The 15,456-nt window shown below is 36.3% G+C and overlaps 1 protein-coding gene across 4 annotated transcripts in view; it reads left to right on the top strand.

The window, feature by feature from the left end:
- Positions 1-15,456, top strand: part of LOC149775373 (uncharacterized) — a 222,416-nt gene that overhangs the window by 124,357 nt on the left and 82,603 nt on the right. For 3 of the 4 annotated variants that reach the window (XM_089943282.1, XM_089943281.1, XM_089943285.1), the window contains 4 exons: positions 723-838; positions 11,262-11,381; positions 12,660-12,713; positions 13,298-13,437. In XM_089943282.1, the coding sequence (XP_089799408.1) occupies positions 723-838; positions 11,262-11,381; positions 12,660-12,713; positions 13,298-13,437 (430 nt within the window). The remainder of the gene's footprint in view (positions 1-722; positions 839-11,261; positions 11,382-12,659; positions 12,714-13,297; positions 13,438-15,456) is intronic. The other variant, XM_089943284.1, reaches the window with a different exon arrangement.

The raw sequence follows: 15,456 nt of genomic DNA, 5'->3' as shown, positions 1-15,456 counted from the left end.
TGCAATTGATTTGCTATCTGCCCTAGCAAGAAGGCAGCTTTTCATGATAATCACAACATTTGGAAAACATAAAAACAAAACACTCCCATAATGTGATAATGCTTCATGTTTTGCATTTCATTTTTACTTGTTTTGCTATCAGTCTTCCAAACAAAGGTTGTGGACAAGTGTAATATTTTATTCATTAAAGGGTTTTTAGAAAATGAAGATAGAGAAATAATTTACATAAAGGTAAAATTGGATACACAGAAACCAACACTTTAAATATAATAGGTTGTAAAGTACTTGTGCAATCAGTAAATGAATATATCAAACACCTGCAGGAAACCATATCCTTATTGCTGTTTCTTTTCTTCTTCTCTTTTTACAAGCAAAAAAATAATGTTTTACCTTCATATAAGGCACTGGTCATTTAGTCATCTTGGTGGGAACCTGTGATTTTTGATCCAGGATATTTTTTCTTTTTAGTTATAATTAATTTTTTGTAACTAGTGTAATAGATATAATTAGTTCTTTTCTTTTTGAAGCAGAGTAAGGATATATTTTAAAGCTGTTTGACAAATTGTTTCAGAAAGATTCCAGACCCCCTCCATTGAACAGTTGTCTTTAAGAGCTCAGTGGAACACCATGTGAAATATTGTTTTGAAATGCTTTTATCCATGAAACATAGTAATCATATAAAAATGATAATTGTATCAAATATTTCTTTCTCTTCCTTTTAGTTGTCAAGTTCCAACATGCAAAACTCCAAAGCGACGGGTTAAAAGGTTAAGACCTCTTCCACAAAAATGGGTTGAACTTCCAGCTGAAATTAAGGATCCAATAATGCAAGAATTGCGTGAGTAGGATACCTTTTCAGATTTGTAAAGATTGGAAAGATTACCATGGTTACTGTCTTAGCTGTAAATAGATAGAAATCAATTTAACATCAGCAATAAGAAGGGCAGTGTTTTTATCTACAAATGGCTTCATGTAAGTCATTTGACTCATCAAGGCAAAAATCAGTGAGTCAGAATCCAAACCCATGAGTCCTATTCAAGCCGATGATCAGTCTTCAGTAGTCTTTAAAAAATAATTATATTGTTTAAATAAACAACAAAAAATATTAGTTATATAATGTGACTAAAGCCAATAAGGCAATTCCCTGAACAGTCTGTATTTGTTGAAAATCTTGTCGATGGTTTCATGTCATCAGAAATAATCTGAGTATATATGACAAGGCATTTATTCTTGGATTTGTGCTCTCATCTGCCATTGCTGTCACAATGACGAATTTTGCAGGTCACGTATGAGACTATCCTCAAAAAGGTTTGATAGGCTCTCGAGTATCTCTGAACAGGTAGTAGCTGAGTCATACTGAACGGTGGATTTCTTCAAAATGCCAATGGCATCAATTTCTTCAGCCATTAAGTCATGGATTAAATTAGGAAGAGATTTGTATTTAAAAAAAGGGATGTCTTCTACACTCAGCCAATGTACTCACTTAAGTAGCATTTTCACTGCTATGTATTATTTGTAAAACTGCATTAAAATTTGCCTGGTGTTGTGGACTTTCAATCAACAGTTTGTGTTCTGGTAACCCAGCATGGCTTGCCAGTGCACTGTCCTGAAAGCTGTCGGTTCTTGCACATTTGGTCATGAAGGTTTTTCTTGGCCTCTGTACATATATGGCAAAACATAAGGCGTCTTCACTGTCACATTCTTCATTCGACTTAACTTCTTTTTTAAAAACATATCCAGCTGTATGTTTTCAACTTTTGCTGCACAAAATTACGTTTTATCTTTCGAGTAACTGGTACCTCATTGTAAGATGATGAAGGCTCCACTGGTTTAATAACAATACTATTACTGATGGTCCGTTGTAAAAATGCGGTCCAAATGATGATTTCGTTTGTTTTGGATCTATTTTAATTTTTTTGCTTTGGATGCCATTTTCAGTTGAATGCTGACAGTAGCTGGGAACAGTGCAAGGCATACAATTGAGCAAATGGAAATTTTTGCTTCATTGAGTGACAAGGATGCGCGTAAAATAATAGTTTCTCGTGAAAATCACTTTAAGATCACATGTTTATTTTCCTCTTTCTTGTGTGTGATGATTATATGGTTCTAACATCCTGTTGCTACAAATGATGTGACAGTTACAGACTACATCAGGTCAGCTCCAGGCTCCACACTCACTTGTAACCCTATGTATTCTGATAACATCAGCATAAGAAACTGATGTGCGTGTGTTTTCCCTGTTTGGGAGAGTTGTAATCTAGCTAATAAAGTAGTTAGAGCAAACCTTTATTTTGTGTTAATCAGCAAAACATAACATTGGGGTGCATCACTTTACATACTATTGACGACTTTTGTTCATCAAATCAGAAAAGTCTTGAGTATATGACCCATGACACATGGGTAGATAAAACACTGGAAGGGTGATCACTTTTCTGTTTTTGCTGAGGTTATCGGCAACAAGAAGGGTGATCACTTTTCTGTTATTGCTGAGGTCACCGGCAACAAGAAGGGTGATCACTTTTCTGTTATTGCTGAGGTCATTGGCAACAAGAAGGGTGATCACTTTTCTGTTATTGCTGAGGTCATTGGCAACAAGAAGGGTGATCACTTTTCTGTTACTGCTGAGGTCATTGGCAACAAGAAGGGTGATCACTTTTCTGTTATTGCTGAGGTCATTGGCAACAAGAAGGGTGATCACTTTTCTGTTACTGCTGAGGTCATCGGCAACAAGAAGGGTGATCACTTTTCTGTTACTGCTGAGGTCATTGGCAACAAGAAGGGTGATCACTTTTCTGTTATTGCTGAGGTCACCGGCAACAAGAAGGGTGATCACTTTTTTGTTACTGCTGAGGTCATTGGCAACAAGAAGGGTGATCACTTTTCTGTTACTGCTGAGGTCATTGGCAACAAGAAGGGTGATCACTTTTCTGTTACTGCTGAGGTCATTGGCAACAAGAAGGGTGATCACTTTTCTGTTATTGCTGAGGTCACCGGCAACAAGAAGGGTGATCACTTTTCTGTTATTGCTGAGGTCATTGGCAACAAGAAGGGTGATCACTTTTCTGTTATTGCTGAGGTCATTGGCAACAAGAAGGGTGATCACTTTTCTGTTATTGCTGAGGTCATTGGCAACAAGAAGGGTGATCACTTTTCTGTTACTGCTGAGGTCATCGGCAACAAGAAGGGTGATAAATTTCTCATCACTTCTATGGGCACTGGCAGCAAGAAGGTGTAGGTTCTGTGTCAGTTTTTTTCAAAGTCTGATGTTATTTACTTCAGTTATTGTATTCATTGGAAACTTTGTTTCCTTCCAAAACTCACAGAACTTTACCAAATTAGATAAGGCATCCTAGCTTTAACGCCTTTCAGTTTTACGCAGATGATTCTGAACCACCATCAACTATGGATGCCATTACTAAAATAGAAGAACATATAAAGATCTTCATCTTCAACTGCCCTGCATATTCTATAAGGCAAATAATGAAAGCAGGAGCCACTGTAGTTCAATGGCTTGCATGCCGAACTCAAGACCAAAAGGGTACAGGTTTTGATTCTACCATTGGATCAACCCATGTCAGCTGTTATGGTGAATCCTTGGGCAAGGCACTGTACTGCATTTGTCTTAACACTAAATGACCTAATTGTGCTGTGCCGTAATTCACTAAACCAAACTAAACCTTTTGAAGTTTAAATGTCCTGTGCTAAGACATTAATCATAAGAATTTTTATTTTACATTTAGTGATTGTTGAAAACTAGAATCTATGTTTGTGAATCATGTATCTATATAGTTCCCTGTTTGGACCACCATCCCAAAGTTCGAGCCTCTTTTGGTCTCTGAGGGTAAGGACTTCAAGAGGCAAATGTAAATTGGGTATGTGCATTTTTGTCTTTATATGCTCAGTAAGTATGTACATTGTTATGTGGTGAATTTCAATAGTTTTTATGTTTTATTCCTGCGGTTAGAGATGGGCCCAGGGGTCAATGTCAGGTGCATAACTAAATTTGTATTTTCGTCTCAGCATGTGCATATAAGGTTAAAGAGCATGATCTCCAGAATATTTTCTGTGTTATGAGCGATAGACAGAGTTCCTTGCAGTAGAAAGAAACCAGGGGACCCCAGTCTGACATGTTTTCACTTTGGGTTTTACAAAATAACTCAAATCGTATGCCACAAAACATGACCACACATTGTAGATGACTTGAACATGAGGTAAGAAAGGTTCCTTTTTGATTTTTAGGCCTGTTGATCAAAATTCATGGTTACCAAGATGGAAATAAGAAACAGTGTTTCCAAAAATCATTTGAATTCTATGTCTTTTACCGGGGCCATATTTTATTCGTTGAGTTGCCTTTCCAACATACCAGAGGATCAAATGATCATTAGTAATTTCCTATACAAAGAGCATAAATATTGTAGGAGTTCAAATTTTTTTGTCAATATCACACTGTTTGTCACATGATCAACATTAGTCGCTGATGAAGGCAGTGTGATATTGGCGAAAATTTTGAACTCTTGAGATTTATGTTCTGAATATGGGAAATTACTAATGGTCATGAATTATCCAGAGCAAAGAATCAACATTTTCAGAGGATCAGATGATCAGTGGTATTGTTGATGTCTACTCCGTTTCAGACAAATCATTTTGGATTGTTTTCTCTGGTATTCACTTTCACATTCATGCCCCATTCATATGTTGGCTACACATGTGAAATTCCAGTTAAACTGAGCTGGCTATCACCAACCATGTTTTATCACAGTATATAACACGATAACTGTCCACAATACGATATGTATCCTGATAGTATCATGTACATAAATTAACTTTAAGAAAAACAAGTACAACCTTAACAAGTGTGTGTACCATCCTTCTGGATACTTCACACACAAAGCTACACAAACATCACTTACTCTGGTTTTGCTTATTTTCATGGGGTACAAATTTTCATGGATTTTGTTATTGCCTCAAACCATAAATTTAAAGACCCATTAAAAAATTAGCTGCATATGACAAACAAGCACCACTACCACCACCTCCATTTTCTTACTGTGTTTTGTTCCTCGAGGTTCAAGGCAAAGCTGTTTGATAAGTCAACATTATTTCTGTGATCTGGTAATAAAATATTAAATTCTACATGTTTTCCTTTTATTTAAACCCTTTTTAAAAGAAGAATTGTAAAGCATTCTGTATTGTTTTTTGCACACATATGGTTCTAATTTCCACTCACTATCTTAAATCAATATGGTGTGACTAAGTCCGATAGAGAGAAATGAACAAAATTCATAAGGTGTTCAGACACTAGTTTCACTGAAAATGAAACGACAATTAATTAGACTAGTATATGAAAATGAGATTTAATACATATTCAAATCGATTATCCAGTCACGTGAAACTTTTCAAAATATTTAAATCATGAAAGCATGTCTCATTTTATTGATGAATGCCTAATCCCATAAAACAACATGACTAAAATAATTTAACTATTCCTTGAAGCACATTAACTAATGAAACACTATGTATATACACTAATTGCAGCAGATTAATGAAGCTCACACTTAACTGATTTTCAGACAAAACATCATGTTAAAATCAAGTCTGCTGATATACACAAATGTTTTTCAGGTAAATAATCCAGAAGTTGTTGAATTTAAAATGTCCAGCATTCTCAAAGCCATGGATGATTAGATCCAATCTCTCAAACAATTTCAAGTTATCTGACCACTCTGTTGGCCTAAGTGGTCAGAGCATCTGCCTTATATGTGGGAGGTCATGGGTTCAAACTCTAAGCTGAGTCATACCAAAGACCTAAACAGATGGTACTAGCAGGTGCCTTGCTTGGCACTCAGCATTAAGAGGCTTGTGTTAGGACTGGTTGGTCTGGTAATGGGACTAGGTGGGATAGGATAACACGTTTCTGGCACGATGCCCCAGTGGAAGGCATAACTGTAAACTGCAGACATTGTAGTGATATGACTAAAAAATTGTTAACTCATTAACCCCTGGAGATTTATGTCATGTTCGCCTGAAATGCAAGTAGGAAACACAGTTTGGGGGCTACTTCTGTATACATATAAATAAATCTGCTTCCAGGAGATTTTTGTTTAGCCTGATGCCTAGTTGTGTCAGAAACATCATTTTTTGTTGGCTGTTTTGCTTGCACATGCAGAAGGGTAAAAATTGGAGTTCTTTTCTTCTTTTATTTCTTTGCTTTTAATGCTTATTGTGTCCAGGCCATATTTTACTCCAAATCCCCAAATTTTCCTGCTTTTTGCAAAGGTTTGCCCATCTCTGTGCAGCTTAGACCAGTATTCCTTACATCTGACGCCAAAAAGTTGAAAATCCAGACACAGTATCTAATTCCAACAATGGGTGAATTTTTGGTGTAATAAATCGGGTCTCAAAAAATATGTTTTTCCCTCTGTATTTTGTAATGCAAGTAGAAGGTGGTATCATTGTAGAGCTAAGCTACATCTATCTGCTTTTCTATCATACTGTCCACTTTGGAGTATCTTAAATGACCTTGACACTACAGAACTCAGGAGTAGGGTACTACCTCCTGATGCACAAAAGTAGTGCCTTGGGTTAATGAGTTAAGAAAGGTTTTGGAAATTGTTATAAATTGTCAAGGAATGGCTAATTTTGTAATTTATGTGCAGTGTTGATGCACAAATGATCAAATGAGCAAGGAATATTCAAATTTGGTAACATCATCGAAATTCACCTAATAAAGGTAGGTTAATAATCCTAATCACATGCGTGCACACACACACACACACACACACAGACACACACACACACACGAGTTATCCATTCAGCATGAATCGGCTTGAATGAAGAGGTTTTAAGGTCCACTGATACAGTACACTTATCTGCACCATTAAGGTATTCTTTTCAATGTTTATAGCATACCATTTCTGAAAATATGATTTGAATTCTTCTCTGTAATCTTTATTGTAAAGTGTAGTTGTTAAAGCTCCAACGTTGCCGTTACATGCAAAAAGTCATATATGCCAAATCATTCTAAATAATACAGTCTTGAAAGATATTGGTCCTAAACTTCGTTGGGTTTCATTAATACCAGATAATATTGACGTTTCATCACATTATGAGCATAGCAATTTCTCCAAGAAACTGAGAAACCTGGCCATTTTTCTTCTGTACAGATTAATCTGATGTTGATCAGTGACCTCTGAAGGTGAACTGATTTCAGTCAAAAACTGCAACACAAGATTTGATGATGTCAGCATTGTAAACATAAGAGGTTAACACCACACTACATCAGATTGTCTATGGTCCAAATTTGCGGTTCAGTGTAAATTCCAGTGCCCTAGATGATCACCAATATTCACATTAGTCTTATTTTTATCTAATGCATGCTTTTTCTTCTCAGATGCACATTTAAAAAGAGCGGACATGCCCATCTTCATTTGCTTTCAATTCATTGTGAGCGCCACATGTGAATGTTATTAGAGTCATCAAAAATGGAATTTGTTGACTGTATCACATCACTACTTTTGGAGCACTCCCAAAAGATTATGAGTGACTTAGTTGATTGAATTAAGGGGTGGCACCTCTTAATTCTAAACTGAATATTTCTGTGTCGTTTAAACTGAACATCTTGATTATTTCAAGTAACTGTTTATGTCAGCGTTTTTAACAAATCATTATTTTCCTTCCAAACTTGAGTTAGATCGGAAGATCGGTGAAATTTATGACAAATGGCAGCATTGAGGCTTTAAATTAGGTTCATATATAGGTTCAAACTAAGGAGTGATTACACTTTTGTTTGCTTAGTTTGCATACTTTGATGGGCTCTGAACACATCAGTGTTGACACTACTTGCTAAATGCAATTAGCAAGGGGCAGCTAGTCATGTGTTTGGTTCTCACGTGGAATGTTCTTATCCAAACCGATAGGGATCTTAAGTTGAATTTTACCACTCTTTAGCCACGGTGTTATTACCTTGGTTGTCAGAATGTAATTGATGGTATAACTTGATGGACATTTTTTTAAAGGAAATCATACATGTGTACTTTAATGGATAATTAGCTGAGTGTTGTTGGCCATGTTGGGTTTATTTGATGCTGGTTGTAAGTGATTGATCTCCACAGATACTTGATTTGCTTTCATACTGGTGGTAGAGTTGTTTCTGTTTTGAAGCAGTGGCCATTTGTTGCTTGCCTTGGTTTGTTCTTTTGCATTCATTATTTTAAGCATTTTTTGGGGTTAATCCACGAAATGAAATACCTACAAATATGTAGACTTTGATTTTAAATTTTTAAAATGCCATACAAATTGGGACCCATGAAAATATACGGTACTACAGAACATCCTTGCATCCTGTTTTAGGATAGGCTGAAATACAAACAAGAAACAAAACAAATTATTGTCTTTTCTTTCTTTTATTTGTTCAAATACACTAAACAATTTTTAAACACTTATACTGTCTGCTTTAGGAGAGATAGGGTGATAAGAAATATATGGGTTAAGCATACAATGCATTTTTTCCAGAATGAATAAAAATTTCCTTAGTCATACAATTTAAAAAATACTTTCCGACCTCTACAAAATTACTTACTGCTTGCTTGTGATAGGATAAAATTCTTTATTAGCTATTAAGTGGAATTTAAAGAGCATGTGCATAGTAGTTCCTTAGCTTCTGTACTCACTTATGAATTGAACTACAAACTGCACAGACCTAGATCTGCAATTGCATAAACCACCAGCAGATCTAGGTCTGTGGAGTTTGTTTGCAGTAATCAATAGAACAAACAACATAGACCCTGGTCTGCAGGTGTATTGCATTATGGGCCAAACAAAAATGTTTTTCCAGTAATCTGACCATCCCTGTTTCTCATTGCCGACCCTAGCACTTTTTTTCCCCCATGGTAAAAAAAATTCTTTTCTCCTTGGCTGTATTTTCAACATCACCCCTCCACACCTTCCTGTCTGTACTATTACTACTTGAAAAAACCAGACCGCTTCTAGGGGCTACTATACATTATAGTTGGCAGGTTGTGGCCATAGTACACCTGTCCACTCTGGTGGCTTAGTGGTTAGAGCGTCCGCCTCGGATGCAGGAGGTCATGGGTTCGATTTCCGGCAGAGTCATACCAAAGACTTACAATAATGATACTAACAGGTGCCTTGCTTGGCACTCAGCATTAAGAGGTTAGTGTTAGGACTGGTCGGCCTGGTGTCAGGATAATGTGACTGGGTGGGGCATCATGCTACATGACTGCGACATGATGCCCCAGTGCTAGACATCACTATAAACAGTCACATTGAAGACATCGTAGTGATATGACTGAAAAATTGTTAAAGCTACGTTAAAAATCCAAATCACACACACACACACACACACAAGCCATAGTACACCTCAAACAATATTCCCCTGATATTTTTTGCACTGAATAAATCATTAGGCTCAAAATCACACACCACTGTATGGAAAATGCAGACCATGTTGCTAACACCATGATGCCCATAAAATCTAGCACCTTGACGTCATCCACCAATTAGATATATTGCCCAAGCATCTTTGCGTGAGAGGGAATGTCTTCCACTATACTATTATAATTGCATCTCCTTGCCACCATTAGGTGGCTGCCGATATAATGGATTTTCTTCACTTTAAGCTTTCACTGAAATATTGTCAACATTATATTACCATTGCATCTTGTATATTCATCCGACTTCACCAGTATTTTCACCAGTTTTTCTATGAAGTTTGTATTGTGCTGTATTTTTGAGGTTACTTCAAGCATCAAAAACTTATTTTTCACCAGTAATTTTATACATTTTATGCCTTTGGTGCACTTTGACTCAGACCAGTTGCTTGCACTATGTATCATCAATATTTGGTTTTTATATGCATTTATTTAACAGAAACTGATTTTATTTATACATATTTTGGTAATTCCTTGACATAGTTTGCACCTTATCTGGCTGTTATTCATTGCTTATTTGTCCTTTTAGTTCTTCATGTCATAAACCAGAAGTAATGATGGAATGACCTGTTGCCCATTGTCTGATGTCCATCCGGCCATTGGCACAAGCATTGTTATTGTCACTCCTACTAAACAATCTGGAGGATTGTCATGAAATTTTACACTCATAGTTGGTCATAAATGAAAATGGTGCTGCTCAGACATTTAATGACTGCCATACACCAGCCATCTTGAAAATCTTTCTATCATTACTCCTCCTGAATGGATGGTCATATCAGCATGGGGTCTTCCTTAAAAGATTTGAATCTAGTTGGTCTTATATGAAAATGGGGCTGATCTGATGTCTAATATGGCCACCACAGCAGACAGCTTGAAAATCTTCTTAAGGCTACTCCTGCTGGATAGAAAGCCATATAGTCATGGGGTTTTCATGAGAACACTTATTATATCTGGTCCTAAATAGAAATGGTGCCAATCTGATGTCTAATATGACCATTGAAGTGGCCATCTTGAAAAACTTGTTAGAGCTACTTCTGAACAAAAAGTAAAATTGCCATGACCATCTTGAAAATCTTATCATTACTCTCCTGAATAGTGATCATAGTAGCATGGGGTTTTCAATGACAGGCATCATATGATGTCAAACTGATAATAAATGAAAATGATGCCATCCTAATGTCCAATATGACCACCATAATGGTGATCTTGAAAATATTGTTGCCTCTCGTCATTGATGGATGTTGATATTGATGTCTTTTCACTAAAAGACTTATGTTGTCTATTTGGTCCAAAATGGAATTTTTGATAACCTAATATCCAGTATGGCCACCATGGCAGACATCTTGAAACCAGTCATTATGTCAGAAAGTCATATCAACATTGGGTTTCCACAGATTAATTCTATATGATGTCTTGTTGGTCCAAGGTGAAAATGGTGCCAATCTAAAATCCAATATTGCCACCAAAACATCTAATTTCAAAGTCTTGTGATTGCTGAAGAATATATCAAGATGGTTTCAGTATTCTGCAGTTAAAAGAAAGGGATGACCTTATCTTGAATTCCTGGAAATTCTTTTGGCCAGTAGAATGTCATTCCTATTGAGGCACACTTATTTCCATTTTGCTCATCTCATGAGAATCTCTTTACTATAGACAGGTTGGCCTTAAAAAGAGGGGGACCACTATTGGTAACAATGAAGATTATTTAATTCTTGTAAACACATTAAAGCTTAAAAAATATACATCATTGATAATAAAAGCATTTGTATCAGTTATACCACTGGTGTATGTTTTGTGTATGATCTATTATAGAGCTGACAGAAGACATAAACAAGTGTTGTTCAGCCTGTTTCAATAGAATAGCTAGAAAGCTAGGAACCAACCCACACACCAATGAACCTGTTGTTCCCTTGGTCCAGGAGCCTGCAGAGGGTAGGTCACCAAATATATTCCTAGACTTCCTAGGGTCTATCCTGGAACTGAAAATTTGGGGGAAAATTCCCACACTCCATTTGAAAAAGGGTGGGATTTTTTTGAATATAGGAGGGATTTAATTTTAAAAAAAAGGTAGGGCTTGAAAATGTAATGTGCAAAAATGGTGGATTTTTTGGCGCAGTCTTTTAGCATGTCTCCCACAGTTGCACATTCTAGAATAGACCTTGCTACCCCAGCCAAAATAATTATTTCTGATGTCACCTTTGATAGGTTAGATATAGGTATCACATTTTTAGCAGTGATAGCAGAGGTGGTGTCAGTGACAGTATTAGGAATCTCTGCTGAAGTTATTGAAATTTATACATCATGTAAATCAGTTCCTATACTTAACTAAAACTTGATATAATATGTTATGTTTAATTCTTGTACCCTAATATGGTACAATTTTTGGCCCTATAGTCACAAAATGCATGAGCACAAATAGTTGACTTTTGCTCAGATTTCAAAACTTTTGATACACAAGTTCTGTTTAAAAGTAGGGTGAGTTCCAAAAGTGTATAGCCTTACCTACATAACAAATTTCAGTAATACTGAGAAATTCTGCATTTGAATTGACATTTTTGAATTTTTTTTGTCTTGAGTTCAGTTTTTGTTCTTGGAACTGGTTAATGGTAATTGGGCTCTGTCTTGTTTGTGTAAGGAAAACAGCCTTTTTTTGTGCGAGCTAAAAAGTGACATGACTAAAATACCATTCAAGACAGCATTCCATGGAAAGCTCTTTCCCAATTTTAATGTCACTGTTTCTGTTGTTCTTTTTTCACTGTGCTTGCATTCTTTTCTGTATTTGTCCTGATTGTTGAAGGATAACTGTTGATGTTTGATTTGGAATACTGGATTATCATCTTGGACTTGATGCAAGGTAACATGTGGATATTTGGTGACTACAAGTATATGTCAGCTATAAAAGTCACTGTGCAATATTTCTTTACTAACCACATGTGAAAGCAAACAAATTGGCAGTGTGGGAGAGATGACTGTCTTGCAGAGGTGAAATATGTTTGAAAGCTGGCAGTTGGGAAAGGCAGACACTTGCAAGATGTATGATATGGGTGTTGAAGGGAGGCGACTGTTATGTTAAGTTGCATTGTATTAGAAAACTTGATCATGTAGAAATTCGATTTAGTTAAAATATGTACATGAAAAATTAACATTTACAAGTTATTATTGCTCAGTTATGTTACATCATGCTCTGACATGTTTTATATAAATTTACAGAAGCACCAGAGACCTCTCGCTGGACTGAAGAGGAAATGGAGGTGGCTAAGAGAGGTAACTTGCCTTAGAAACTGGTAGATGGTGAGAGACCAGCTCTAATTTCACTAAACATCACCAATTATGGCAGTGGTTCTTTCCAGGGTTTTCCTGGGTTCTTCCTCCACCATTAATACTGGCCGCCATATATAGCCTATCGTGTGCTGAAAAATGGCGTTAAACCACACAACACCAACACCAACACCAACACCAATTATGGCTTGGAGGGATTTTCCCCTATCAAGCCTCTGGCATGTTATCTACCCACAATTACTTAGAATAGTTTGCATTTCTAATAATAGGCACTCTTTGTAATTGTATGAAAACAAGCTCAAAGCAGATGGATGATAAGCCATCTTGCAATTATTTTTGTCATTTGGACGTTTTAGGACAAGAATTTTTACATCGACTTTGGGTATTTTAAATGTCTTAATTTTTTGAATTGCATGGTTTTATTATATAATAGAAGGGTAACATGTAATGCAGTTTGTACTGGTTTCTTTTTAGAAAAATAGCTGATTTATTATGCCTTTCCAAAGAGTTTTACAATATATAAAAAATCTTAAGTTTAAACTTTGAAAATAAGAATTGCTGTTTTGTAGGATTGCGAGATCATGGCAGAGACTGGTCTGCCATAGCCAGTATGGTAGGAACAAAGTCAGAGGCACAGTGTAAGAACTTCTACTTCAACTACAAGAAGAAGCTTAACCTGGAGGCAATTGTTCAGGAACACAAGGAAAAGGTTGGTCTAATTGTGTTTGCATCAATAGCATTTATTAGGCCTGTACCCATTCACAGTCTCGGCATTATTCACAATATGGGAATTCACTATTATTCCTTAGGTAAGAGTTTTTAGCTCTGCTGGTCATAGATTGGAAGAGCTTGTTGGATGGTCTGTTGCCCATCATCCATTAGAACAAGTTTGGCTGCCATATTCACAATCTTGAAAATTGTATTGCTACTCTTATAAGCTGGAAAGTCATATCAGCATTGCATTCTCACAAGAAGACAAAATATGTCTGCTTGGTATTAAATGAAAATGATTTGCACTATACAGTCCTCTTGATGATTTTGAAGGCTGCCTTCTTAGAGGATGAATTATTGTCTTCCAAACAGGCCTTCTGTAACTAATATTTCTCATTCAAAAACCTCTGTATGGTGACATCATGCTCATCAAACCAGTCTTGATGTTTATTTATTTTGAGACCAATGGTTTTGGATGCAGTTGAGTACACAGCCTCTGAAGTCCCCAGTTTTCCTCTTTGAGTTTAGATCAATTGTAGGATTGTATCTGGTTGGTTGCAAACTTCTTCCACAAATGCCTGTTTCACATTCTGCTGTTTCATTTTGGTCACTTTTTTGCCTTGTGGTCATCTGTTTGGCTGAATGTTGATATTGAGCTTGGAGACTATGAGCCTGTGGTCATTCCAACATTTAAAACTTGTCATGGCCTTCGCCGGTTGGATGTTTCCTGCCTGTCTCTTCTTCTGACAATGACATAGTAAGTGCTTGGATCACAAGTGCATTCACATAGGTGTTTTACCTCCTGTATAATACTTTTATTCCTTGAATTAGGAAACTTGGTGAAAGGATGTATCTTGATGAACATTACACCCTTTTCTTAAAAGTAACCCATATTTTTGTGGAATTCATGGAATACCCACACATGCCAACCATTACGCTTTTGGCGTAATCATTACGCTTTTTTCCACTAAATTGTGCCTTACTGTATTCAAATTATGCATTTTTGGTATATCCCCCTGCAAAGAAATTAATAATTTGTTTTCTCATCCCATTAATGCCACAGACCGTATTCTAGAAAAGACGGCTTGTGTGTAACTACAACATAAGAGTACGCATGTCTGAAGACCTGCATGCACTTTCCTAACAGTATTATATTCTATTTATAGCATTTGCCCTGTTTCCAAAAAACATGCTGGTTTCTACTTTTGACCTTGGTTTCTATTTATAGCAGTTGTATGGCTTAGTTAGGTGAGAACAGAGTAGTTTTCTAACTTTTAATCATTGCTTGCAGATTCTTTGTTCTAATTCATATCTGGTACAGAACCAGTCTAGGTATTTGGTGCTAAAAGTCAAGTCAGATTTATTCTAGTTGATGCATGTGCTAGAGCAAAAGTATTTTTCAAATAATTTCACAGATGGATTAAGAAAAGACAAAAAAACTGATTCAGAGATGAATACATGAATTACACAATACAGTGTTCCATTCTAGCAATCTTCATGCACCTTGCAGGCTGCATGGAAAGGATTTTAATATTGGTCATGGTGGTAAAACAAAGAAACCTTAAATTAGCTCATTTTACTAACTCCAATACTAAGGTAAAATTCCTTTTTACAGCAGAACTTAATTGTGGACACGAATTTTGTAAATGCAGAGGCGTTATCTACTGAGTTCTTAATAGAATACGGACTACCCCTAGCTGTAGAAGACTACATTGGTCCTTTGTTCAAACATTTCCTGATTCCAAAATTGCAGAAATATGCATGTGCAAGAACAAAATCATCTAATATTGTTAGGTGTTTAGCAGAAGATACTTCACTTAAAATTGCAGAAGCCATGAAAATTGGGCCGTTTAGTATTGCAACAGACAGGAGTAGTGATTATGACAAAAAGTTGTACCCAGTCTGTGTAAGAGACTTTGACAATGAAAAGGGCAAAGTCAGAGTGCTCTTCTTTCATTACCAGAATTAACAGTAAATTCCACTGGAGAAAAAAAAATTTTTTTTGTGTGCTTGATAA

Source organism: Sinohyriopsis cumingii, chromosome 19 (assembly GCF_028554795.1).
Source record: "Sinohyriopsis cumingii isolate HCF-2022 chromosome 19, ASM2855479v2, whole genome shotgun sequence".
Classification (NCBI taxonomy): domain Eukaryota; kingdom Metazoa; phylum Mollusca; class Bivalvia; order Unionida; family Unionidae; genus Sinohyriopsis; species Sinohyriopsis cumingii.
The sequence above is the reverse complement of the archived record's forward strand: the minus strand, read 5'-3'. Positions and strand labels throughout refer to the sequence as shown.